This window comes from Poeciliopsis prolifica, unplaced genomic scaffold (genome assembly GCF_027474105.1).
Source record: "Poeciliopsis prolifica strain line A6 unplaced genomic scaffold, Auburn_PproV2 SCAFFOLD030, whole genome shotgun sequence".
NCBI classification, from domain to species: domain Eukaryota; kingdom Metazoa; phylum Chordata; class Actinopteri; order Cyprinodontiformes; family Poeciliidae; genus Poeciliopsis; species Poeciliopsis prolifica.
The window spans coordinates 5,915,784-5,943,283 of NW_026562405.1; the positions used below are offsets into that span (position 1 = coordinate 5,915,784).

Below are 27,500 nucleotides of genomic sequence, written 5' to 3' on the forward strand. Positions count from 1 at the left end.
CTGGGCTTCGAACACAGGCTTTGATGAAAGGCTTAGGTTTGCTCTATGAATGTGTGAAGGAAACAACTGATCTGTTATGTAGAACTAAAGATTATTTATTACCAATAATCGTATCAATCCAATCTACCTTTTTCCCATTGCACATAGTTTTTCACTGTATTCTGAAGTTTACAGTGTTTCATGTTTTCTAGGAGATTCATTTCTTTTTTTTTCTTGGGAGAAGTTGGTTATGAGTCTGGTAAGATGTTTAAATGTTTCCCATCTGGCCGTTCAGCCACTTCACCACAACAGCAAATCCCAAGATGCTAAAAAAAATCTCTAAAAACCCTAAAATGTCATGATTGGACGTAAACGATGTGCATGAATGATTCCTTCAGTTTGAAGAATGACATTAAGCACTGTGGCTGTTTGTGGGAACGTCTAACTACTGCTGTGCAGCTTGTTGAATCATTTTTGGAAACATTTTGCAGATATTTGGATTGACTAAACCTTTTTAAATTATTGATAACATATACGCTTCATTTTTTTTCTGTAGCTCAGATCCTAAACTTAGACTAAAACTAAAAAGTATGAAACTTTATGAAAATTATTCTAACCAGTGGCAGTTTGGGGATGGATTTCTTCCTTCTATCATCTGTTTTGTTTTAAGAATCTGTGGAATCAGTTACTTCAGCTTTGACCAGTCTGTATCTGGCACTTTTTCTCCAGCTGTGCAGCAAAGGATCTTTTTTTCAGTGCAGAACAATCCAGTTGAAGCTTGATGAGTTGAGGTATCATAGATTTTTACCAATGCAGTATTTCTCTGTTATAATTTCCCCTGGACAGATCCAGGTAAAGATTCTCATTGTTTAAATCAAAAGTTGCTACAGATTCTCCCATAGCAGCGTGTAAGTAATGTAATTAATATATGATTGTGCTTATTTGATGCTGTAAACACCCAAACACTCCCATTGCTGAGCTTGTCTTGCCACCTTTTCCGGTCTGCAATCTTTACCATTTTTCACTGCCAGACTTAATTAAAAATCCATTGAGCTCCATCACTTCAACCTGAGCTGTTGAAAAAGACACCTTATAATTTCCACAATACATTGTCCTTATAATATGCTGCAAAGGAAATTTGTAGTCATTTTTAAAGAAATCTATTTTATTTCTACTTTTAGGTTTAAAAAAATAAACATGTGTTTACAGGAATTAAGAAGCATCCAAGTGTGATCTGCACGTGTCTGTTCTGCCCCGACCTGAAGCAGGACTCCAGCGGTTCTGGTCTTTTTGAACCGATTTCAGAAGCAGTGTGTTGACCCATCTCTTTAATCCCTGCAGATCAAAGCTCAGTGGAGTGTTGAGGTAAAGGTAGAAACCTGCGGAGGATTTCAGAAAACCCAAAACACATTTAAATCAATCAGTACATCCAGTTTCGTGTTTGATACTGAAGCTTTTGCAATGAAGCTGCTTTAAGGTGAGGAAATTAGCAGTTAGATCCCTTAGTGCACTTGTGGAACCTGGTTAGTTTCTTATTTAAAACCGTGTCTCTTTTGAATTACAGGAGAAATGTTGAAGTTTAAACACGTTTTTACTTCTGTTTAGCGTCTTTGGACAGCAGCAGCGCAGCAGTGGAGATTGTTGAACGTAAAATGCCACCAGGAGCTGCAGCCATTTCCTCTGAAGCTGCTCTGGTTCATGAAGCTCTTTAGCATTTTAGATGTTCTGATGCTGAAGTCAAGCTGCTGTAGCATGTACTCTACCAAGAAAGGATAGTCATTTTTGCCAGTCCTACCATCTGCATACGTTTGCTGTGCTTCACATGCCATGAAAGCTAAGATTTAAAGCAGCAGAATGTGATACAGCACTGATTTAGCTTTTGCCATATGCAGCAGGGTGTATTAATAAGGTGAGCCCCGTTCTATTTCATGCCCTGATGGAGCCGGTGGGTACTATTGCCTCAGAGACTAACTAAGCTGATAACAGTGATGGAACGTTTGAGGCTTATAGAGCTGGTTTCATTTTTCAGCTTTATGTGGAAAGCTGCTCTTTAGAGGTTTCATATTTCACTGCATGCTTTGTTAAACATCTGCAGCAGCTGAATCTTATTATCATAAAGGGATTCAAAGAAAAGTCCAGAGATTAACTGAATATTATTAGGAGCAACAAAATGTTGTTTTCTTCTTACACTGGTATTCTTATTAGTGATCCTAAATTCCCAGTAAGGGATTTATCAGCGTCTTGGTTTGCAGATGACTTGATCCACATAATTTCCTGAGTATTATTAGTCTGACAGCAAAGAGAATTTAGAGGCTGTGAGACGGGAGTGTGTAGGATGCTAGGATCATAATTTGTGGATGCTGCCTGCAGTTCTTTCTGCTGTTTCCTGCAAACTTCATTTTCTTTATCTTCTGGAGACCATCGTTTTCCAGCATGGTGTCTGTTGGATCATTACGAGCCTGATGATGATGCAGGAAAGATGTGAATCGTTACGCAACTGTTAAAAACCTGTAAATAAAAATATTTCTAACAAAAATGTTCATTCTGCTGTGATAAGTATGAGATTTAGTTATAGATGAAGATTTTTACAGGTTTCTGTCGCTGTCTCATCAGATGAAGCTCTCCTCCCATCATCATTTCCATTTTTAGTCATTTAGATTATGTTCTTACCTTAAGCAGCTTACAAGCATTGCAGGTAAATCATGGCAGAGTGCGGGGGATCAAACCATGTGACTCATTAAAAAAAGCCTCTGTCTTTTCCCTGATAAATCCCTCTTAACTCTCATTTAAAATGTTCCCCTCTGTTTTCGGTCGCCGACCCCGTGATGAACGCTGTCACAGGGGTAACAGGATATCGTGTTGGATCAGTGGCTCAGACATGTTGGCAGGAAGAGGCTAAACTGGAACTTCAAAGCTGTTTTCATGCTTTGTTTTTTTCCTGTTCAGCACCTGCCAGGCTGTTTCTTCTTCTGTACTCATTTCTCTGCAGCTGATAAATGCTCCATTGTTTGATTTTCACCTCCCAAAATATAGGTTTTCTTTCACTTTTTTGGCTTCTTCAAGGAGAATTTCAGTTCATGTTATTTGAACAGAAAGAGCCTGAAAAACATCACATTCAAAATTCCTTCATCTGAACCGTCCATTTTTGCTTCTTCTTTTTCTGATCAATAAAAACTGTTTCTTTCCAAGTGAACAAAAACTGAAACTTGATTCATTTGTCTTGGTAAAGTTTTTGTACATAACAAACTTCATGCAATCTCTATATTGGTGACAGTCATTTTTGTAAAATAACTTGTGTCACATTTCTATCACAGTCGCTGCAGATTTTTAAACTTCACTTCTAACTTGTTTCCCTCAACATTTCTCCAAGAACATTTTTAAGTATTCCATTAAAAACGTTAAAAATGGCTAAATTTAGCAGAAAAGTTTTTTGCGGTTTTAGGCACATAGAGTTTATTTATTTTAAACACTTACCTCATAAAACTGATCGTCTGTTTCCAAATCCTTAGACCTGGATTTATTTTTCTCTATCTGGTGACGTACTGCCAAAGTCAACATGACGGAATATGCTAGTTTTTAACCTCTACTTCCTGTTTATTAGGCACGTAACATCAACATCTGATAAAATGACCTTTGACCTGGTTGACTCTCTCCAAACCAGCAGATGGAAAAGTTGTTTTTTCTTTTGCCATATGTTTTAATTCATAACGTTAAATAATTATAATACGCAATACCTACTAACATCTGCAGAATATCTGTAGGATGTACTTTTATAAAAAATATGTATCATCTCTCTGTCAGGTTTTATCTGATGATTAGCAGTTCTCATCATGACATCTTTTCTACTTCAGGATGGTTTTTGTCATGTTAAGTTGTTCCATCCTGCCTACTTGTGTAGTTTCACATCCTAAAAATTATTTGATGATCAAACCTTTGATTAATATAAATCATCTGTGAACTCTGGGGAGCTGAAGCTTCACTCACTACTGGCTCTCAAGCCAATCTGCCAAAGAAAAGCTTATAGAAATTAATTAGTTATAATGAGCTTTTTGATCAAATGAAGAAAATGTGCTTGAAAGAGTAGCCACAACTTTCAGAAAGCAAATCCCAGAAGCTGGTCAGAATTATGCACAAAGGTCCTGTTATTATCATAATGTTACCCTTTGTTAGAGCTACTTCAGCAATCACTCCTCTGGTGATTGGATGCTTTTTGTGTTGAGTTTTCAAAGTTTTGCAAAATGTCTCGACAACAAAGAGAAAAGTATGAGATCATTAGAAGTGGTGATCAGACCCGTCTTCCATCCCCACCCTCCTCCTTTTTCCACCCTGGATACCAGATCTATACAGGCTGCAATTAACCACAACAGACAAGCCATTAAGCTCTCTAATTACTGCTTGTTCCTTCCATGGATGTTCAGAGTGTGTGGGCTGGAGACCCGCGCGGAAGGTTTCAGGATGAGCGGCTTTGCACAAATTTGTGAACTCAACATGTATTATTCTCACGTCCAAGCTTTTGTTTGCACTTCATGTTTTCAAATTTTCTGTACTGTTTATTTAGTGAATGGGGTCTCCAGTGTGTGTGTGTGTGTGTGTGTGTGTGTGTGTGTGTGTGTGTCTGTGTGTGTGTGTGTGTGTGTGTTAAAGAGTTAAAGTGGGGGATGAGATAACCACATTTGAACTGTTTATCAGCACCATCCCAAACAATGGTTAATTACTCTTCTTCAGTGGCTGCAGAATCATAATGGCTGCAATCAGATGTCTTGGTATTCAGTAAACCTCAGTAGCTCAGGCAGGTTGGTGTACATGTGTTCACAGACAGGAAACACTCTGACACTTAAGCAAGTAAGTTCTTTGACTAGCAGGTGTTAACAATCTTATAAACAAAAAAGAATCAGTTAAGAAACAAAATCAAGACTTCATCTAAGATATTCATAATAATGGACCCACTCAGCCCATCGCCCGTCCGTCACGCTAAAACCATTTAGCACAGCAGAGTCCTGCGGCAAAGAAAGTGTGTATTTTTCAGTGATATTCACAGAAAAAATAAAAAAAAACACTTTTTGTTCAACAAAATGATGTGACATCATAATTGTCTGTCAGAATAAGATCGTACATAACTGGCCTTCGTGTTTATCCATATAAAACAGTTTTTGTATTTGAGCGATTGTTGTCGACTGCCTCCAGCTCTCTGTTGTTGCACTCCATTGTCTGCTTAATGGTTTTTGGTAACCTTGAGCTAGAATGTAAATAAGTTCATAAATATGCATGGCATGGTAAGGGAGCGAAAGAATGAGGAAACCCTTTTCTTTGGTAATTGTACTCTAGACCTCGAGGGAATCAGAACGGATTAGGCCTCCTGTGGGAAATCTGCTTGTCAGACTGCAGGTTTTGTACATAAGTCAGATGTTGGTCAGGTTATGTGAAGACTGCATCAATGTATAGCCAGTAGTCACAGATCATTATGTTTATTGCCCCAAAACTGCTGCTGCTCTTCAGTCCAGAAACACAAGACAATGCAGATGAACAGAATTATGCAATTATGTCTTTTGGTGAATCGCAAATCCTTTGCAATAACTTGTTGAAGTCGTCTTTCAGAAACCTTAAAATACTTTTAGATTTATAAATGGATTACTTTAGGTGTTCTTAATAATAAAAAAAGGAATCAAGCAGCATTCATATGGCATCCCAGCAAGTTCTTTTGGTAAAACAGGACAGATTATCGACTTGAATGAAGAAAATGAGGCATTAAGCTACACAGGTCTGTGAGACATCCTACTGCTGTCGCACAATTACCCGTCAGCAGAGAAGAAGTTGGACGGAAACTCATATTCCATTCAGAGTCCTTCGTTCCCACAAGCCTCTGCCACCTGAACCTGTACTTCACAGATCTTTGGAAAGGCTTTAGGGACACAGCAGAGTTCTGTTGTGTCTTGTATGGATTCATTTGAGAGAGACAAATTCATCCACACAAATCAACACAATTCCTGCAGTGTGTTTTGGTGCAAAGCACCATGTTTTTAACTGACAGGAGATTCGTTTTGCTTCTCTTCATCCGTTCAGCATGTATCTTTACTGTTAGCTGATTTTGGTTTGCTTTTGTTGTCCAGATAGTATTTTAGAGATTTCAAATTAAATATCAGCGAAACAAGGCATGCATGGACAAACTTTGATGTTAATACTTCTTTTTCTTCTTTAATTAGAAAAGCACAACTCATTTAAGATGTGAGTGAAATGCTGATGCAAAGAGGGAAGCTCACTTTAAGGCCATGTTTTCTACTCCAGTTTTATGAATTATTTATTAAAGCTTGGAAAACACATAAAAGCTTCAGTTGAGAAATATTTTCTTGCGCTACATTCGCTGAAGAAAAACAGTTTTTCCACAATGGATTTTGTTTAAGAGGCTCAGAAATCCTGACCCTTTGCTGCAGGAGTTCAGATTTTATTGATTCTGCCCCAATTTACACATTGTGTCCCCATATATATGTTTTTTTAATGTGTTTTTTGTTGGTTTTACTCTTTTGTTGGCTTTGGCTAAATGCTTTTTAGTAGGAGGCGTAAAAACGGCTCCTGTTTTGTAAATGTTGCTGATGTAGGAGGTGCAGTAACCTGCTGCTTCTAGGATGTTCACTATTCATCTTTATTACATATTGGAATTTATAATTCACAAAGAACATAATGCATGATGTAGGGAATCATTATCTGTGTTATTAGATAAGATATGTGACAGATATGTTATGTAGCTTATCACTTTTCTTTACAAATTATATATTTGATCTTTTGAGTCTCAACTCTGTCAGTAACAAACCTGGAAGAAATAAATTATATTTCTTATTCATTTATAAATGAGGTCAGCAAATAATAAAAACCTATTGTTTTTCAAAGTTACAAACTGACTTTTCAACATAAATTGAATAATTTAACATGATAACTTGCTTGTAATCATGTTATATTTTTAATGATTAACTTAATGAACGATCATAACGACGTTTGATTTGACTAGGAACCAAGAATTGACATTTAGGGAATAATTACCTTCTTATATGTCTAACTTCATCAAAAGCAAATTGTTTCTCCTAATAAAAATTCAAACATCTGTGCATAATTTCTATTTCCAAATCCTGGTTTCACTATAAGGAAAGGTTTGCAGAAATCACAGATCAGGATCAGCGTTTGATTCAGACGCCTCTCTGTTTCCTGGAAACCAGTTTGGGTTTCTGAACCATTAACTCCCAGCCGTTCCTCTGGCAGCTGGAGGAACGGCTGGACTCGGCTCTGGCAGCTTTTCTCTTTCCTCTCAGCGCTGAGCCTGCAGGCGTTTGGTTCTGGGTCAGTCTGGACTCTCAGGACTCACTTGGTTTCAGTTCCAAACTTTTAGTTTTGCAGAATAAACAAACAAATTTTCCTGGAACTGTAAAGATTATTGTATCAAAAAATGATCTAACTGATAAGTCATTGCATCACTTAAAACAAACTTAGCTGTGTTTTTTACTTGTTAGCCTTATGTTGTCTCATTGTTTTCTCTGATTTGTGAAAGAAAACAACTATTCAAAATATTTTCATTGATCCATCTAGCAGAAACTGTTAGTGTGATCCTAGTACATTCACACCAAGAGAAAAACTGTATTAAATATTAAGCAAAATTATGTAAACCGATGTATTTTTATAGGGGAACAGCACAGAGAAATGACCCCAACATTAAGCACCATTTTCTGATGGAAAGTGTTGTTTGCTTGTCGCACAGGCAAAAGTCATTACTGTCTCTGCTTGAAAAGAAACTGGAGCTACAAGCACTGTGCCTGCTGGAGGAGGTAAATCTGGCCTGACGCTTCATCTGCAACTCAACCTGTTCAGCTACCTGACAGTGCCAGCAGTCATTAGTCTAATCACATTCAAATTATTCATTGTGAGACGTTAATTTATCAGGCTGGGTCGGGGGGAGACCAAACGAGTCTCAGGATTATTTTGAGAAAGAAAAAAGTTAAGCGGTGTTGAAAGACCGTGTGCAAACCGTAAAGTGATGAATAATACCTCAGTATTAGAAACAGACAGGACATGTCTGCTGTCAAACTGAGCTGCAGACTGTGGGACGCAGAAAATTGAACAATCAGATTTGATTTGCAGATTATGAAAGTAATCTCTATCCACATAAATGAAAGTTATCTTTCTACGACCAGTGAAAATACGTGAGGACTTTACAGGGCCTCCACAGTTGGGTTCATATTTCATCATTGTTCTTCATAAGTCATGTCCTCGTGTTGGAGTCATTGGGAGGAACTTCCAGCAGGTCCTGGAACAGCATGTACCCGTCATGAAGCTGTTAATATGAACCCTGATGCCATGAGCAGCGTTTCCCACTGACTGAGGAAACATTTCAGCTAAATCAAATCAAGAAGCTCAAGCATCTCGATGCTGAGCAAAGGGAGGTTTCAGGTAGATTTGAGTGGAATCTGCAGAGAAACAACACCAAAGTGTTTTGTTTTGATTTAAAAAGACTTTTACTAACTAACTTAAATTTGAACTGACAATACATTGATATATTTTCACACTAACACGATTGCAGTTCTATATCTAAATATTTATTGACAGATAATTTCAACTGCAGAGTTTTTTCATGGCATGGCTCCTTCTCCCCTCTCATTTATGTTCTATCAAATGTTTAATTATTGATGGCGTTAGCAAGAAATAAGAATCCACGATGGCCCAGATCCAGCATCCAGTCCATCACAGTCAATCAAATTCCTCAACCTTGATTCTGTCCAGTAAGGTAGAAACGAGCAAATTTGATGCATTTACTGGCAGTGGTAAATAACAGTCATCAACAAAAATACGTCATTTCCTGCGTGTTTTAGCCCAAAGGAAAATCCATCCATCCATTTTTCTGTCCCTGGTGGAGTCAGGAGGTGCTGGTTCCGGGTGGGAGGCGGGGTCACCTGGACAGGTCACCCGTCTGTCCAGGTGACAGAAAATACTTGTGTGTATTTTAATGTTTAGGACTTTTGCAGTGTGCAAAGCCTCCAATATGTGAGTGTGAAGCATTAACCAGGTTAAGTTTCCATGTGTTCATTGTGAATGTTTCTTCCTTTGCTTCATTTTCTTCATCTTTGAGCATTTGTCAAAGTTTTTGTTTCAAACTAGTTTTATATGTGAAAACTGGTAGATTTAATTTCTGTTTCACCCTTCAGCCTCTTCAGTTCAGCTGTCTGTGTCTGAAAGGATCTTTTTATGATGACAGCAGTTTAAAAAGCAAGTTTAAGACATGAAAACAACAACAACAACAAAAAAACCGAAATAATGCAAAGTATTGTTGTGAAGCTGAACTGACTGCTGTATCTGTTCCTTAGATGAGGGGCCATATGGAAAAACAAAGGACATCTCTGGGCCGGAACACACCATGACTCTGAGAAGGCACAGTATACCAGGTACATGGCATCTCTGTCACTTAAAACCTCTCCAGCTGTAACAACTCTCCATCAACACAAATAACAGGTGTTGAATTTACAAAATATATATCAGAAACTGAATGACTGGAGGTTATGGTGCTGAAGGGATGAGTTGTTTTATAGCACATTTCTAACCATCATTTAGTTATGGTGCATTAAGACTAACTCCATCCAACAAATTGTGATATGATACAATAATTACCGTTGCAAAGGAGAGCAATGCAGCCGAGTAGTAATTATATATCTGTCCTACCTTTTAAAAAGAAAACATTGTTTCATAATCCTATCTTTAAAGTTTTGGAAATGTAATTTTATTGACCTCTCTTGAGAAACACTTTGTCCTCTGTAGTATTTTTGCCAGGATGATTAATCAAACTTTTAACCTCAGGAAATCTTGACTGAATCCAGAAATAGCTGTCTCTTTGGAGATAACAACTATTGTAGGCCAGGTTATGTGTAGTTCCTCTGAATAATGTGATGTTTGCACAGCAGTCTAATTAAGTGTGCAGGGAATTTTGCATTGAACAATAGTTGGCTCGTTCTCTGTTGGGACGCTGCGCCATTCCTTGATCCTTGTTTCCACAGAACAATGATCAGAGGGTTCAGTCAAAAGTTTTCCATATAATCTTAACTTCAAACATCCTGCTTGTGTGTCAACATGATAGTTAATATGCAGATATTGTCCCATAAAGGTAATTAAAAGCTTCTCATGTCAATGTCTTACTTTCTTAATTTTGAAGTGTTTATTGAGCATTATACATTAAATACATTATTAATGAATGTCTACATACTCTGCAGTCTAAATTGTATTGCAGCTATTAAATATGAAACTGAAATGTTTTAATAAATATTGCTCACTCAGGGTGGTTGTAAAGCAAAAGTTTCATCCATAGTTTAACTGCAAAGCAAGTTTATATAAAAGTAAAGTATTAAAATCCTTTGTTGAATAAACCAAAGGCAAAAACACATCAAGTAAAAAAAAGTGTTTTATCTTTCCCGTTTTTCTACTTTTGTTTAGTCTGAAAGGAAGATGAAGGGAGCATCCAATAACAAGTTCTTTTCTGTTGTGTATTTGATTGTTCTGTCTACACTCTGTCTTTGTCCTTCTCTTGGCCGGATTGTCCTGATACGTGTCCTTGTGGGTGCACGCCTTCATGTTTTGGTTAGAAGCTCTACGGGGGGTGACCATGGTGGAACTGGTGAAAAAAGAAGGCAGCACACTTGGACTAACCATCTCAGGAGGAACGGACAAGGATGGGAAACCACGGGTATCAAATACGGCCGGTGGGCTGGCAGCCAGGTGGGTAACGACGTCACGTTTGGAAAAATATTTCAAAGCTTAAGCAAACATAAAGCTACATCAAGCATCATACTGTCCTTTTCTACCAGAGGACTCTGAAGAAAAAGCAGTTTGAAAGAGCAAAGTGACGCTTCAACACAGATTCAGTGAAAACCTTATAAAAGCACATCAAAGGCCTGGAGATCAATACTATTTTGGAGTTTTTACTAATTAATTTAATTGAGCATTTTACAAAGTGAAATGATTAAACAGCAACAGTTAGATGCACAGCTGACCTATGCAGGTGTATTGTGACTGTTGAGTCCATATGAACACTGTAACATGTTGTGTGGTTTGATGCATTTATTCATGCAGGAGCGACCAGCTTAATGTCGGGGATTACATCAAATCTGTGAACGGCATCAATCTGACCAAACTGAGGCATGAAGAATTATTAGTTTATTAAAGAACGTTGGAGAGAGAGTCCTGCTAGAGGTGGAGTATGAGCTGCCCCCTACAGGTACAAATCACACTCACACTTTGAGAAGGTTACAATCAGTACTTCAACACGCAACAATATAATAATAAGTTTTGTTCACTTAGGAAGATTCAGCTCTGATTTGTTTATTGCAATAAGCATTTTAACCACATGTTTTCAGCTCAGTTCTGAAATCCTGAAGAGAAAATAATTCAAGTGTTTGAAACTGACTTTCTTTTTCTGCTATAATTAAACCCAAAATTATGAATCTGTTTGTCAGATTTAAATTTAAAGTATTCTTTTAACATTTTCATAGTGACTTTAAGGAATAGAGATGTGTGTCAAATATGATTCTACAATGTTCAAGATTTCATAAAAAAATGTATAAAAACAATCTTCTCAAGTTTTACTTACATTTGATGTAAAAGAACGTGTATGAATTATTCATAACATTTGCAAATTGTGAAAGTCTGTGGAAGCATTTGTGATTCTACACATTTCTAAATGGCCCATGCTGTTCTCAGGCTCCCTGCCTGCCTTCATAAATCGGGAACAGCTGTTTCCATCAGTCCACAGGTGAAGAACTGCAGCTCTCCACAGTCGGTTTGGACTAAAACTAAAACAAAAGAGCTAACTCAGGAGTTCTCAAACAGCAACAAGATCATATCTAAATGAGTGCCCACAGTCCAAAGTATCAATGAACACTGGGGACAATAGTTAAATCCATCCAGACGTTCAACCATCGTGGTGGGAAAATTGGTTTGGACAAGTCGTTTATCCACATCAAGAATTTCAGGAAAAGCTTTTGGTTTCAGGAAAAACTGGATGTTTCAGTGGTGAGAAATGGTCAACCAACAGAACCATAAACACTGTGGATTGAAAATGAAAATATTTTCATTTACATGAAGACACCTATAGTGTTGAATAAAGATGACCTCGCATCTAAATATGCCAGAGGTGTCAATAACTTTGGGCCTGTCTGCATGTTATGCATTACGTCTGCAGGACTGTGACGCTTTTGAATTATAACATACTGAATCATTCAATATGAATACATTTCCATAAAAATATGCTGTCCCATTAATATTTAACTTGTATGACAGCTCAGGTTTTGATGTATATTTTTAGAATGCAGCTACACTCACAGATGGTAGGAATTTCAATTATTTTTTTTTTTCTGGACATTTTTAAGACTAAACGACTGTCACTGTAATATTTGTACACATCTGAATTAATTTTAAACTTTTACATTTTTAAGACAGTTTAATTCTAACCTGTTTATTTTTCTTGAGTGAATCATTAGTTTGTTTTTCTCCTCCCTCTGAAAGCACCAGACAGCACCTCAGGGGTAATATCGAAGACAATCGACATCTGTTTGCACAAAGAGGGAAGCAGCTTTGGTTTTGTCATGAGAGGTAAATGTCACCAAAAATAGCAACTTTAACAAAATTAATAGTCTAATTTGTAATCCCAGGTTCCAGTTGTAGAACCTTGGATTCAGAAGGAGAAATTATTTATAGAAATGCTAAAGGAATCATGGGAGTTTCCATGTCGCTGTTTTAGTAATACAGGTACATATCAAAAAAGTTACAATATCCTGAATAAGTTCAAAATGTTGTTTCACTTATTTCAGAAAAAAAGCCTGATGCAATTCAACAAACAGAGTAAAATATTCTACTGATTTAGCTGATTATGGCCTACAAATAATGGAAATTATGTACAGCTGACTGAAAACTTAAGAACTAACAACAGAACAATGAAAAGGTTTTAACTAAATGATCACATTTAAATGGTTGAGAAAAGATGTTTATTTCACAGAGACTTTGCACAACGTCACAAATATACCACAATTTCTTGAAAATGTCCCAAAATGTTTCTTTCCTGCTCCTGATTGCAGGTGGAACCCATGAAGACTGGCACAAGTCGCGGCCCTTAGTGGTCACCTACGTCAGACCTGGAGGTCCTGCAGACAGGTACAGCTCAACGTTTCATCTAAACCTCTGAGGCACATTTCTATGCATGAATAAATGCTTGGATACATGAAGAAGCTGAAACATTTACAGCTCCTGCCAGAGATACTTCAGTATAATATTTCCTTTTTGGTTTTAGAAGTAAAAAGGGGGGAAGTTACGTCTAATCAATCAGAGCGATCCCAAAATATAAAGGTAAAAAGTCAATCAGGTCTTATTTGGAGTCACAGAGAATTATTTGTGTCCTCAGACCAATAACAGAAATAACATTGTCCTCTCCTGTGACCATCACTGGAACGTCGACAGCTATGTGTTGCTCGTAGCTGTTGCAGCATGATTCACCTCTGTTCCTTTAATGCTGTGTCATGCATCTGTCCCAGGCTTCATGTTTAAGTAATACTGCATGACATTTCCATATAAATGTCAGTTTTGTAGCAGCAATACAGAAATGATTCAACTGTGTGCAAATCCTGTGTATTAATTTGTTACAATTTGCAAACAATAAAGTCTTGAAACCAGATTATGCATTAAACATCAAGTAGGTATTTTGTTGCAACTCTGGAAAAAATGATGAGTCCACTGCACTGAACCTGTTAAAAACCTCCTGGTTATTCACCAAATACAGATTACTGAACTCTTCCTGAGTTAAAACATTAACATTGTTGTATCTGAAAGCACTGCATCTTTTTTGTTATTTTGGCAATTTCTTATTTTCTGCAAATAATAACAAAATATTTGTTTCAAATTTTGGACACATGTTGTCAGTAGTTCATAGAACAATGTTCATTTTACTCAAACATATACCTATAAAAAGTTACATCAGAGAAACGTATCATTTTAAGTGCTATCTTAATTTTGTCCACAGCTATATTTCAGAAGAATATAAATGTATTGTATATAAGTGTGGTTTCAATAATCTCAGGGATGATTTTCTTGGAGTCAGGACACAAAAGCAAAGAAAGTTCCCTCAGTCTTTCACCGCATGCAGGGAAAACTTTAGTTTGCGAATATTGCCAGATGAGTGCAAACAAGAACAGAAAGCTGAGGGTGCTGAGCATCATAATCTTTCTTTTGGCAACATGAATCCACGTCTCACTCAGTTCCTCAGAAGTAAAGATCATCAAGAGCAGAACACTAAAGCTGTTTTTGGGGCCTTTGGTGAAGTAACACATTTAAAGTTTAATTCCATTAATTAGTCCCCAACTACTGCAGCATTAGCCACACTGATGAAATGCTCAGTCTTCACTTTCGTAACTGAAGCTTTTTTAGTTAAGCTACAATAGCACAAGACTGGAGAAGAGAAATGTGACTTTTTTCTGATCACTCAGCAGCACAAGCTAGAATTTAAATATCCAACATGCTATTTTTGCTCCTCTGGTTCTTATTTGTACTGGAAGCATTCAGCAGTAAATTAGGGCAGATGCAGAATAATCACATGAAAGTAATTACTGTATCGTTTTCCAACTGCTGAGATCATTTCATGCTTATTTCTGAACATTACAAACTGGTGAAAGGATTTTAAAAAAATGAATCTTATTGAAGATCTTTTAGAAATTACTTTTAATTTTCCATGACTTGTTATAAACTAAAAATGTCTTAACCTATTGTAGAAAGCTTCTTTATAATTGGATAATTCAGCCACAGGGTCTGAATTGAGATAAAGGACAAAGATTAAAGATTTAAATTCTTTCTATTGAGTTATTTTGCCCAGAAGCTCATCTAGCATTCACAGAATGTGGGTCACTCCAGGGGAAATAAATGAGATATTCATGCTGCTTTATATGCCATTTATATGCCAATCGGAGAAAAGTTAATCCTCAGCACCATACGGTCCCAGAAGTACCTACATATTTAGCACTACCCAGTGGGAATTAAAGCACCAACTCTAAGAGCCAGAGAGCCACAGGGCTTTTATTCTGAGTCACAAAGATACTATTTTCACAGCATCATCAGAAAGAGGCGAAGCCTGAAGGTCTGAAAGCAGGCTAAATGTCACCGCTGTTCTTAAACTGTGGGCTTTAGCCAGTCATTTATTAAAATGATCCTCAAAGAGAAAAATCCATACTTAGAAACAACTGGAAACCAAATGATGCATGTCTATGACTTAGCATGTTGTTCTTTGCTGTCGTGTCTTAAAATGGTTATAATGTTGGCTAAACTTTACAAAAGTGAAAACTACTTTTGCGTGGAGAGACGTGACAGAAGACAGAAAGTAACCAGAGTGAAGTTATGCTCCACTCTTAAGCCTAATTCCCTGTGAATTAAAGGTTTGTCTTACATCATGTGATTCTCAAAACCTTGATATTCTGTATGACTCTAATCAACTTATAAAAACCCAGCATCATTCTGTGATGCTGCTAGACAATAATGAGAATTCAAAGGACTACATGAAAAAAATGTCATGGTTCTCATGACAGGAAATCTGAAAAAGTTCAAGAGGTATGCATTTTTTAGTAAAATGTCTCAAGGTGCAGATAGAACAAGTAAGATAAGAACTAAACTATTTTCAAAGTTTTTAAGGATGTCATGCAGCTGTTATACTTTATTTTTTGTGGACTGGTGGTGAGTTGGTATTAGACAACCTTATTACTGTCATTCTGTGAATCTGTTCAGTTTAAATAGTTGTTTTGATGGTTTTGTGCTCAGAGAAGGAACGCTGCGTCCCGGTGACCGCCTCTTAAGCGTGGACGGCGTTCCTTTACACAACGCCAGCCACAACGACGCCCACAGCGTGTTGGCTCAGTGCGGCCAAGAAGCCCTGTTCCAGATAGAGTACGACGTCACAATAATGGGTGAGACATCAAACACAGACTAGGATATCTAGATGGACGGAGAGCCTTTCAAATATTTTATTCACTGTATAGAGATTTATAATGTTTTATAATGAGTTCCAAAGCAGAGAGGGGAAACAGCAGATGATCTGTTTAGCCTGCCTGTTATCTGTTAAAGGTTTTGCTCTCTTCTCTCTGTCAGCTCAGATCAACTCCAGATGTCTTAGAAAATGGTTTTATTTTTATCGATTATGAATGATAAAAATAAAATTATGAATGATAAAAATCAGTAATATGTCTGAGTCCAGTTCTAAGAAGAAGAGGTCAGAGTTTTCAGTTTTCAACTGGCCATTCAGGGCCACTTAAATCTGATCCCCAGACACTTTCTCATTCCAGCTGTTGTTTAAATATAGATATGTAGGTTCATACTTGACCTATATGATTTTATACAAGGAATTAAATCAACAAGCAAATATGATGGCATTCTAATTTCATTTGTGCATTGATAATGTGAAATAATTTGTGAAAATAGTTTCTGTTGGTAGCTGATGAAGTCCCTTTTCTGCAGTTCCCTGGTTGAGTTTTATGAATTAAAGCCAAAGAGAAAAAGCTTCAGACATGAACTTCATTTGAGATACATCTATGCTGGAAATGCCATCTTGGGCTAAATGAAGCCAATTTCCTCTCAAACACTGTGAGGAGTTTTATGTGTATGAATGAACTAAGATTAAACTGTGAGGTAAACAGTTTGGTAGTGGAATAAATAAAAAAACAAAAAACATTTCAACTTATAATGTTGATATCAATAATTGAAGATGGATATGATTTTCTCTCCCTCTTTCAGACACAGTGGCAAATGCTTCTGGTCCACTATTGGTGGAGATTGCAAAGTTGCCAGGGGCAACGCTGGGCATCACCCTGACGTCGGCCAATCATCGCAACAAGCAGGTCATCGTTATTGACCGGGTCAAACCTGGCAGCGTGGTGGACAGGTATGCACACGTCGTTCCACGCAAAACGCTTGTTTCTAAATGCAGCGAAGCAAAAATATTCAATTCAGTCATACATCATGACACCTTTCACCCTTTGAACTTTGTCACATTTTGTCTCACTGCAATAAAAAAGTGTTTTTTTTTATCATTATCAATTAAAAAGCAACATGAAGACAAACAGTATGGATGAAGTTGTGAAGGGATTTAAAACAGAATTAGGTGATAAAGCAATTGATCCTTTTTACATAGTTGACTTTCTGAAGTTATTACTTTAAGAAAACTTTTACTGGACAGGAAATCTGGTCAGAGATGTTCGGATGATAATTTGAGCAAAATGCAACTTCGAAACAAAAACCTGTTAGAGGCATCAGCAGACCTGAGACTGAAGTAGAGATTCACCTTCCAGAGTTACTGTAAGCTTTTATTTTGCAATTTGCAAAGAAGAATGTGCAAATAAATTAAAGTCATCTTTATTGGCCAAGATTGCATGAAAAAAACAGAATATCTGCTGCTTTAATGGCACGTTTGATTACAAAAAATGACCATCATTTTCAAAATGTTATTAGCAAACCAATGTAAACCGTGTATCATTCTCCTTCGACTAGGTTTGTGCAACTTTTGGATATGTTGAAAAGAGGATAAATACTTTTCAGAGGCATTCTATGTGTATTGCTTCACTAAACGTCCTGAAATAGTTTAAATGTCAGGGAATGCTGAAATGTCTTTCAAATAGAGTCAGCTCTTTGCAAAAAGACAGAAATCAATACCCCGCCCACTCCTGTGAAGCCATTCTTACACCGCAGAATTACGGATGTATTGTGTTTTCTCTTATGTTAGGAAGTCCTTTCACATATAGAAAGTCAATACAGAGTGTATGTACAACCCTAAAACCAACACAGACTGCAGAAGAAAGGATACTGCCCCAAGAAGAGCCTCAATCTGCTCTTTAAATATAAATGAAGAGCTTGAAATTGGTTTTGAAAACAGCAGTAAAATCTCCTCCGTGAACAGATCCTAATATTCATCATTCTGCAATGGCTGCTAACGTTTATAATCTTTGCTGTTTCCTCATTCCCTAAAGTTGTGATGCTGTTGTGTCTTTGTCTCTGTGGCGGATTAAGCAGATGTGGAGCGCTGCATCCAGGGGATCACCTCCTGTCCATAGACGGGACGTCAACAGAACACTGCACAGTGTTGGAGGCAACGCAGCTGTTAGCAAGCACAACAGAACTGGTCAAGTTAGAAATCCTTCCTTCACATCAAACCAGGCTTGCAGGGAAGCAGCATGACACAGGTGGGTTTAACTGGACACATTCTGCAGGTGATCAAACAATTTTCAAAAGTCTGAATGGAATAATAACTAGACGGTTTGGAAAAGTGGGAAGCAGGAACGAGTTTCCCTCTTAATCTCTTTGTCTTTGCCTGTTTATGTCACCATGAAATCTTCCTTCCACAGGATGAGCAGATTTTGAGTTTGTGGTGCAGCATTAAATCTCTGTAGAGAAGTCCATCTGGGTACAGATTGCACAGAAATTATACTGTTTGTTTCTAAGTACAAAATACTCAATTTTGTTATATAGTCTCTACATTTAAATGTAACACATTGGAGTTTCAGTACAAATCAGATTTGTAGTTCAACCTGCTGATCTCTTCCTGTTGGACTGAATGAAACGTCATTAGTCCTCAGTGGTTTCTGTAGTTTCTGAATGTTTATTCTGTTTCAAAGTGGTTGTTTTACACCCACTTACAGAATTTGCACTTGGTCGACATTGTTCACTGTAACAACTGAGGTCAACACAAATCCCAATGTTGGTTAAATACAGCTGCACAACCTTGAATCTGAATCACCACTGCAAGATCAGTGTGTGAATTACCACAGTTGAAACAAGCTCATTGGATTTAGTATTCAAAGAAATTCATATTTTAAGTGCCAAATAAACAAGACAATAATATTTTTGACTAGTTGGATGGATGTTTGTTGGTTGTTAGCTACACATTTGATGTGTCACTTTCGGGGCCAAGATTCACAGACTCATTAAAAGTGATGATGCGGATGTCTTGATAAAGAAAAAGAAAACGATGATGATCAGACCATCATAGTTATCACAATATGCAGCACTACTACATGTTTTATGAAACTTTACTGAACGAATTGTCTCACAGAAATTCCTTTCAGTCCTTTGAGTCATTTTCTGTCTCCTGCTCCTTGTCACTTTGTGCTTATTTTGAAGAGGTAAAAAGCTGCTTAAGGACCAAGTTGTCAAAAATTAACACTTTCAAAAACTTGCCATCCATTCCATCCAAAACTATTATTATTCATTTGCCCCTAACAGGCAAAATGCAGTCATTGATTTTTTTTTTTGTAATCAACGTTGTGTAACTGCAGTGTGTGTGAGAGAAATGAACACAGCTCATTAGGAAACTCGCAGCCTTCCAGCAGACCTAGCAGTCGGCCTGCCGCTGCTTTATTAATAGACGCTTTGATTAAAAGATTGAAGATGTGCATGCGTTTGTCTTCGGTTTCACTGTGTTACTGTTGCAGAGATTAGCCTCAGTGAATCTGTGTGCACATAATTCTCTTCACCTTTTGCGAATCTGTTCAGTGTAAATCACATGTGAGCGATTTTATCCAAAGAGACTTTTTCTGCGTGTCCTGTCTGCGCTGATCTACGATCTGCGCCGTGCCACTATCATTTCCTGTCAGTGCATCCGTCTCTCCAGCGTGTTTTACTGGACCTAATGACTACCTCAAAGAGGGTTAGATGTGAGTGTGTTTCCACACTTCTCAGAGTGTTACCCCCAGGGCTGCCAAACACATATTCAGTATCAAATCTTCACAAAGACACGGCCATTTGGATAAGGCGACTCCCACGACTGGGATTGTAGAGGCATGCTGCAGGTTTGGATCAACTTCAACATATTTGGAGGAGCTTTTCATGAAATATTACACAGAAGGTTGGGTATTTTGCCACACTGCAGCTCTGGTTGTGCACAGATGACCTCAGAGTGAGACTCTGTAGAAAAGATTTTTTCCAGCTGCTGAACAGTTCCTGCTGTGATATGAACTGAAAATGTAACATGCAATATTGGCGATTTAAAAGAAACAATAACCTGGTTTAAAGTTACTCTGGACTTTCTCCATTGAACAGAGAATCAAAAATATGCGTACATCATGCTGAGGGTCTGCATGGATCCTTTAATAATCCCTGCATGGTGTCACACAGCACTACTTGTTCTGAAGCAGGTGTTGAAGTGATCTTTGTTCAAGTGCAGCAGTGAGAAAATCCAAACTTCTTTCTGGGTTAAAAAGTTTAACTAAACGTCTGGTTTTGGTAATCTTTATTTTGGACCATGACTTCTCTAATTTGAGTTCTGCTGTCTTTCATTTAGCTGGATTAGCCTTTTATCCCATTCAATAACAAATCGACTTGTTTGTTTCAGTGAAGGTCCAGAAATCAGATCATCCCCACACCTGGGACCCGTGTTTAAACTACTGTCATCCTCAAAACTCGACCCTCAGCAACACAAGTTCCACCATCAACAAGTCCTGGACCGCGTCCAACAACAACACAATCAACAGCCTGGACTACTGCAAGTGTAAGATCTGAATCCTCTAAGGATGTAAGCTGGGTAAAACCTTTCAAAGCAACACTCTGTTTTGCTTTTCCCATTTTTCCTACACTATGTGATTTTCTATATGAGCTGCTGAACAGAAAAATGAAACATATACTTTGTATTTCTTGCAGCTCTTGTGTGTGCCAGTTTCTCCACCAGCTCTACCACCACATCAGGCCCCAGCAGCCAGAGCTCAAACACGCTGCCCAGGCCTGCAGTTCCCATGAGTCCTCGCAACTCGCTGCTCAAACGACGGCAGAGGAAGAAAGATCACAAAAGTTCCTGTGGGTTCCACCTGTCGGACAGATGATCACATTTTACAAACAGTCCATCTAAAACATGCAAATGTGTTTGATTAGTGTCCCTGGCATCAAGTTCGGTCGGTCCTGGCGGTCAGGTGGTCCACGTAGAGACCAGTGAGGTCGTCTTAACAGGTGATCCTCTCAACGGCTTTGGAGTGCAGCTGCAGGGAGGAATATTTGCAACTGAAACTCTCTCTGCACCTCCACTCATTCGATTCATCGAGCCGGACAGCTCAGCCGAGAGGTGAGCACACACACTATTGACATGTCTGGACTCTGATCTTTAGAGTGTAGCTTTGTCACTGCAGCTTGAAATCTCTGAGAAAGATTCAATACTTTTTTACTTTTCTTTTGGTGAATTGATTTATTTTTGCTGACATTCCAAAAAACATGTTGGTTTGTGTGATTCTGAAATAATCAATCAGATCCATCAGATTGTAGCGTTGCCTTAGTTTAAATCCAAGGCCAGTGCTGCATAAGTCACTTATCCATAGTGATACATTTATAATAAAAAGTGAAATACATTATTGAAAGAGCTACATGGCTTCTTTTTTAGTAAGTTTCACTTCAGAGTAACAGCTGTTTGTTTTTTTTAATAAATAAAAATAAAAATAATATTAATACTGAAAAAGTCATTTTCTGATTTAGATACAGCAATTATTCTTCCATCTCTTCTTCTACTGATTTAGATGGATAATTCTTCAGCACAGATTCATAGTTCTATGTTGAAGCAGTCAAAGTACAGATGGACTGCAAGCGGCAGGCGGTTCCACTTTAAAGAGCTGGACTGATGCGTTTCCCTGCTGCTCTGCCGCTCACTGTGGCTGGCTGTGCATACGTATTGATTTAATGCTGCATTAGCAGAGCTTCTCGCTGTGGCTCTGAGATATTGGTGCTTCAGTGGGAGGATGTGTGAGCATGTGCTGAAGTTTCATGGAGCTTTTCCAAAAATCGATGAATGTGTAATTTTGTGCATCTTTTGTTTGCACGTTGGAGCTTCCTGTTGCTCAGTTCTACACAACTTCGTTTAATTTAGGTGGTTAAAACCTAATTATCCATTGTGTCTTTGTTGTGTGGTTGTTTACTGGCCAATATTTCCATCCTATGAATTGCTTCTTTGAGCACTGGGTGTGTTTCCACACCCTGGGGCACATTCCCGATTCCATTAGTGCCCACGCTAAAAACACTAATTAGTTTTCTTCCTCTTGCTTCTGCCTGAGGAATCGATGAGTATATTTATTTTAATTCCACATCACAGCTGCCTGCCTCAAAGGACTCTTAAACTGGGGACAAACTTCACACTTTTCACAGTCTTGACAGATTTTGAAAAGGCTTGAAGTTCAAACTTGCAGGCTGGTTTCAGTAGATTTTAGTTTCACAGACTTCAGGGATCACAGACGGCATGATTTATCAAACCAACTAAACATATCAGATTCACCAGAGCGACAGTCTGAAAGGAAACAAACTTACCAGGAGGTGGCAGTAAAAAAGAAAAAAAAAAAGTTCTCAGAAATAAGGAAATGGTATGTCTGTGCTCCTCTTCCATAAAATAAAATAAAAAGTTGCATATTAATGTTTTTGTATTACCAGACAACAATATAATGTTTAGTCTGAACGGCACAAATAAACATTTAGATAAATATATTCTGTGTATAAAGACATTTTATTCAGGCAAGTCATCCTTATGTTTGGGATCTGAATTGTTCAGTAGCAAAGCAGATCCTCAGCATGATGCTGCCACTACCGTGCTTGGCTGTCAGAGTAACTTTTGTTCTTAGTTTTGAAAGCTTCAACTTGACTTCTACAAACGCCTTTACCTGGATTTCTGTCACCAAATTGGCCACTGTATCAGAAAAACAATTACCTTCTTAGTTTAATTAACATACAAAACGTCTGAAAACTAAGAACCTTAAATAGTGAAGGATTTTGTCCTACTGGTGTAAAGAAAGTTTGACTTCTAAGGTAAATGGAGCACACCAATTAAGAAGCAACTGATTACTGCAGTGAGATCAATACATCAACGATCATGGCAATCTTAAAGATCTTAAAGAGTATCTGGAATCAAGAAGGTTTCATCTCACAGTGGTTAACCAGCATGGAACATGTTTCTGTGTCTCTGTAGTGATGCTATGCAGACCAAAGAACAGTGAGATGATCTGAACATCTCAGACCTCAGTGCTTTCAGTGGAACATACATTCTCACTGACTAACTTTAAATATGTTTTTATGTGTTCATGTATCCTGACACCACCTTGATAACTGTTGTAGGTGTGGCCTGCTGCAGGTTGGAGACCGACTTTTGTCAATCAACGGAATCCCCACAGAAGACGGAACACTGGAGGAAGCCAATCAACTTCTCCGAGACGCTGCGTTGACCAATAAGGTTGCGCTGGAAATCGAGTTTGATGTAGCAGGTTTGTGGAGTGAACAAGCTATATCCAACTTCCTGCGTCTCTTTTAACTCCAACACATTAGAGTCTTCATTTAGAGAATTGTCTCACCTCATTTGGTTTCTGTGTAGAAGAAAAGTTACATCAGATTCCATCTGAAAAATGAAGAACCAACTAACACCAGGGTTACAGTTTAGTCAGTTTCTGTTTTTGAATTGATGAAGTTTAGGTGGGGAATGTTTCTGAAAAGAAGCAGCTGAGTGCGATAAACTTTTATCAGTGCACATCTTTAGATAATGGCTGGATTATTGCCTTACACTTAATGTGACTGGTCTTCATCAGTAATGAGTGTTGTGTACCAAGGCTCTCAATACCTCTGAGATTTGTGGACTGACTCATAAGATCCAGTCTGGCCACCTGGATCTTATTCCTGCCAATTCTCATTTCTTATCAGTCCTTCTGAGCTGGATTTCTTCAGTTGAATCAGTGAACAGATGAGGGAATTAACATTAAAAGACATTTTGTTCAACTCTGCACTTTTTTCTTCACAATGAGGGTTGGTTGTTCACATGACATTCAACTTCCTGTAAGCTTCATATCATCGAACTGGTACATCAGATACTTGAAATGTAGGCAATTGTGTAAAACTTAAGGATATATTCACAATTGAGCCTTTTGGTCCGCTATACCAAACCAGAGTTTGGTCCCGACCTTTTATGTCGTTCTGAATTCATTCAGAAAACCGCTGGTGTTTCTTCACAAGTTTGAGCATAAATCACTTATTTGTTTGTTTGTGAAGAGGGTTGCTATTTACCCTCCATTTCAGCTTGACTGAAGGATGAACATTTTAAGTGTTTTAGGACATGTAAATGAGGAGCTGATCTCAGAACTTTGGGTTATGTGTCTGTGTGCAGTTTAACTTGTGAATTAATGTTATCAAAGTCAATATTTGCCTGCAGAAATGCAGTTCAGCGAAGGAAAGAGCAGATAAACCAAATGTAATTACAAATGTTAAGCTGGATAAATGTACTTATGTGTTGCTTTTTTATTATTTTGTATGTCTGCGGGTTCTGAACACTGTATGTTTTTTGTTACAGAGTCAGTGGTGCCTAGCAGCGGTACTTTCCATGTCAAGTTACCAAAGAAAAGAGGAGTGGAGCTGGGGCTCACCATCAGTGGTAGGAAAACACAAATCCTTCCCAATATGATCTGGCTTTTGTTTGGCAGCACCGCTGGCAGGATGTTTGAATCTCACTGGACGGCCCATCCAAACATACAAGCCAACATACACAGTATGTTCTTCCTGGTCACCCCAGAACCAACCACCTGAAAACATGAACAGCTTTTATACAACAGCATAAAAACCTTTTCATTCAACAGCAGCAGGTTTCTGTTTCTGTATTGGACTCATATATAAAGGAGTTTATGTTGTTTATATTCCTCTGCACTTTTACAACATATTCTACTTTTATCAGTGTATATGAACTCAGTTTTAGCTGAAGACACGACATTAGTTCCTGCTGCCAACTCTCAACCTTCTCTTGACGCTGGAGGCTGTCATAGCACATGTTTAATGCAGATCTTGACATGTTAATGATAACACTCTTTAAAGTGAAGTCGTAGTGCAGTCAGCCTGCATTAAATGTTTATTCTTCCTTTGAGTTGCCTGTTACTGTCTATCCGAGGCTTCATTAGAACCCACAGTTCACTCACAGTTCACCAATATCTTCACAGATTTGCTAACATCACTTCACACTTTGAGAAGAAAAGACCAACATCTTCATCAAAAGAATTAATGAATAGCCAGTCAGAACTGGCTGAAGTTATTTTTTAGCATCATTTTTTCTCTGTTATTAAGAATCAGTGGAAAAATCTCTTTCTATTGGGAAATGCCTTCATTTGATGCACAATTTTCAAAGCTGTTTACTGATGAAAAGGAAGACTTCTTGTTCTTTCCACTGGGCATTTTCTGTTGATAAGATGTCTAAACGATATCGTGACAGTTCATAAACATCTAGGTTGAACTTGGCAGATATTTGGTTTAAAAATAAACGGTTATTTTATGACTGAGACCTTTATTAGAAGCTCAAAAAGCCGAGATGGACTTGTGTAAAACAGAGGAGCATTAGCACGCTCTCCTCACTGTGATTTCTGGCTGCTTATTCAGTTTGGTGCATATGATGACGTTAATGACAATATTATATATTTTAAACTCGTCTTCTGCAACGTTCTGCCTGCACAGACTCCACTCTGTGTGAAGTCGCTCTCACCAGGGTTGTTGAGGTTTTTCTGGTTGGAAATTATGATTCTTGCTGCACAACTGACCTTTTGTCCTGCAGCAGGTCTGTGATGATCCTGAGGAACCGTGTTGTGGTCAGTGCCACATCCTGCAAAGGTCAACTGTTTAACAACACTTTAGAATAAAATGCATCTTTCTGTCCATCAGTAGAAGAAAATCTGTGAGTAGTTTAGCATAATTGTCACTAGTCTCTATTTTCCTCATGTTAATATTATTACAGCAATTTAACAACCGACAAAGTTTTGGATCAGTTTATGTTACTAAATCAAAAGTCAAAGCCTAAATCACTTTGAGACCAGGCAGTTATGCTTTTGCTCTAAATTTAGATTAAATATATAGGTCTAAACAACAGCTATGAATAGACATATCAGGGCCTGGTGTCTGAATGAGACCTATGTATGGCTGTAACACAGAATCAGGTCACGGTTCACTGGGCTGCCTCTGCAAATTCAGCCTGCAATGTTGTCAACTGCTTCAGTTAAAAGGCTGAGAGAAAAAAAGGCTGATTTTCTCCAACATGTTCAAGAAACACAGAAGCTAATGGAGATGATTTATTGAGAATAAAACAGTTCTGCTCACACTGTGCACATGTCCTGATATCGTTCTGTGCATAAATGTTTATAACCTGCAAACATTTTTCCACATATTTAAATTCCAAACTTTAAGTGCTGCACTGCATTGAACCTTCAGTTTTAATAAATACATTTATGTCATTTCACAAGAAGCACCCTCCGATATCTCATGATGCTTTTAGACACACAGCAGACAAATTACTATGACGCCTTAGATTAAACCATGTTAGTGTTTAAATCACAGTATAATCATTTTGATGAATTAGAGGATGGCACTGATATCCTATAACGATCCTGTTTAAATGTCGCCTGCTTCACTCTGCTTGTTTTTGTATCAAAAAGGTAATAAATGGTTAATAACCGAGGTTATATAACATTCATTTAAATGTTATTTTAATGTTAATGTAACTTATTCATTTATTTATTTATTGATGAAAGCTTTATTCCCTTAGCCTAAAACAGAAAGCGGTGTAATGGTGCCATCTTCTGAGCCTGAGCCATTGTAACTAATAAAGTTTTTTTTTAATAGTAACAGCATACTTATTTTTTATAAAATATAATGTATTAATTTCTGCCATTCATTCAATTATAACATGTATTTTATTAGGTGCTGATTTTTATGCCGCACTCTATTGGTTACTGGTTAGTGACTTTGCTGTTCACTGTTTCTGATCTTTAATGTGATCTGGTCTCCTTTCAAAGCCAGCAAGAAGCCTGGAGAGCCGCTCATCATTTCTGACATCAAGAAGGGCAGCATGGCTCACAGGTATTCCACATAATTTATTCACAGGACTCGCCCTCACAACACATTTCTTATGATGCCAGCCTTGTGATGGAGCGCTGCACAGCTATATCACAAGGCTGGCCTGTTGTTCTCCTCTTCCTCACATCACTTTCTGCTCCCTGTCACCTGTCATCCTCGCTCCGATTCAGAACTGGGACTCTGGAGCCTGGCGACAAGCTTTTGGCGATTGACAACATCAGGCTGGAGAATTGTTCCAAGGAAGACGCAGAGCATATTCTCCAACAGTGTGAGGAGCTGGTCAAATTAAAGATACGCAAAGATGAGGACAACTCAGGTAACTCGGGAGCTGCAAGGCTTGAGAGTGAGAATCATACTGAAAAAATGTTCAAAATTTTTATTTATGTATTCACTCATTTTTTTAGTATTATTATTACAATTGGTTTCGATTCCTTAAAAGATTTTTTTACAGAGCTGCAAAACATTGTTTAACCACAAGATGGTGCTGTCCTCTGCGATTTAAAATTTGCAACAGTGAAACGTTTTTTGCCTGCCATGCAAGAACAATAAATGGAAACATTAATTTCATAAAAAACAGAAAAAAATGTAACATTGTGCCAGTAAGCAGCTAGAATCACCTGATTTCATGAAGCCGTCAGAGTAAAGAAAAT

At 37.9% G+C, this 27,500-nt stretch overlaps 1 protein-coding gene across 1 annotated transcript in view; it reads left to right on the forward strand.

The window, feature by feature from the left end:
- The window catches only part of LOC129372866 (glutamate receptor-interacting protein 2-like), a 91,832-nt gene that overhangs the window by 55,133 nt on the left and 9,199 nt on the right, over positions 1–27,500 (forward strand). The window contains 16 exon segments of the mRNA XM_055050407.1: positions 9,321–9,398; positions 10,587–10,719; positions 11,074–11,147; positions 11,150–11,218; positions 12,505–12,591; positions 13,074–13,149; positions 15,793–15,938; positions 16,762–16,909; positions 18,034–18,203; positions 20,351–20,506; positions 20,656–20,808; positions 20,884–21,070; positions 23,095–23,240; positions 24,314–24,394; positions 26,790–26,853; positions 27,021–27,166. Coding sequence (XP_054906382.1) covers positions 9,321–9,398; positions 10,587–10,719; positions 11,074–11,147; positions 11,150–11,218; positions 12,505–12,591; positions 13,074–13,149; positions 15,793–15,938; positions 16,762–16,909; positions 18,034–18,203; positions 20,351–20,506; positions 20,656–20,808; positions 20,884–21,070; positions 23,095–23,240; positions 24,314–24,394; positions 26,790–26,853; positions 27,021–27,166 — 1,914 coding nt within the window.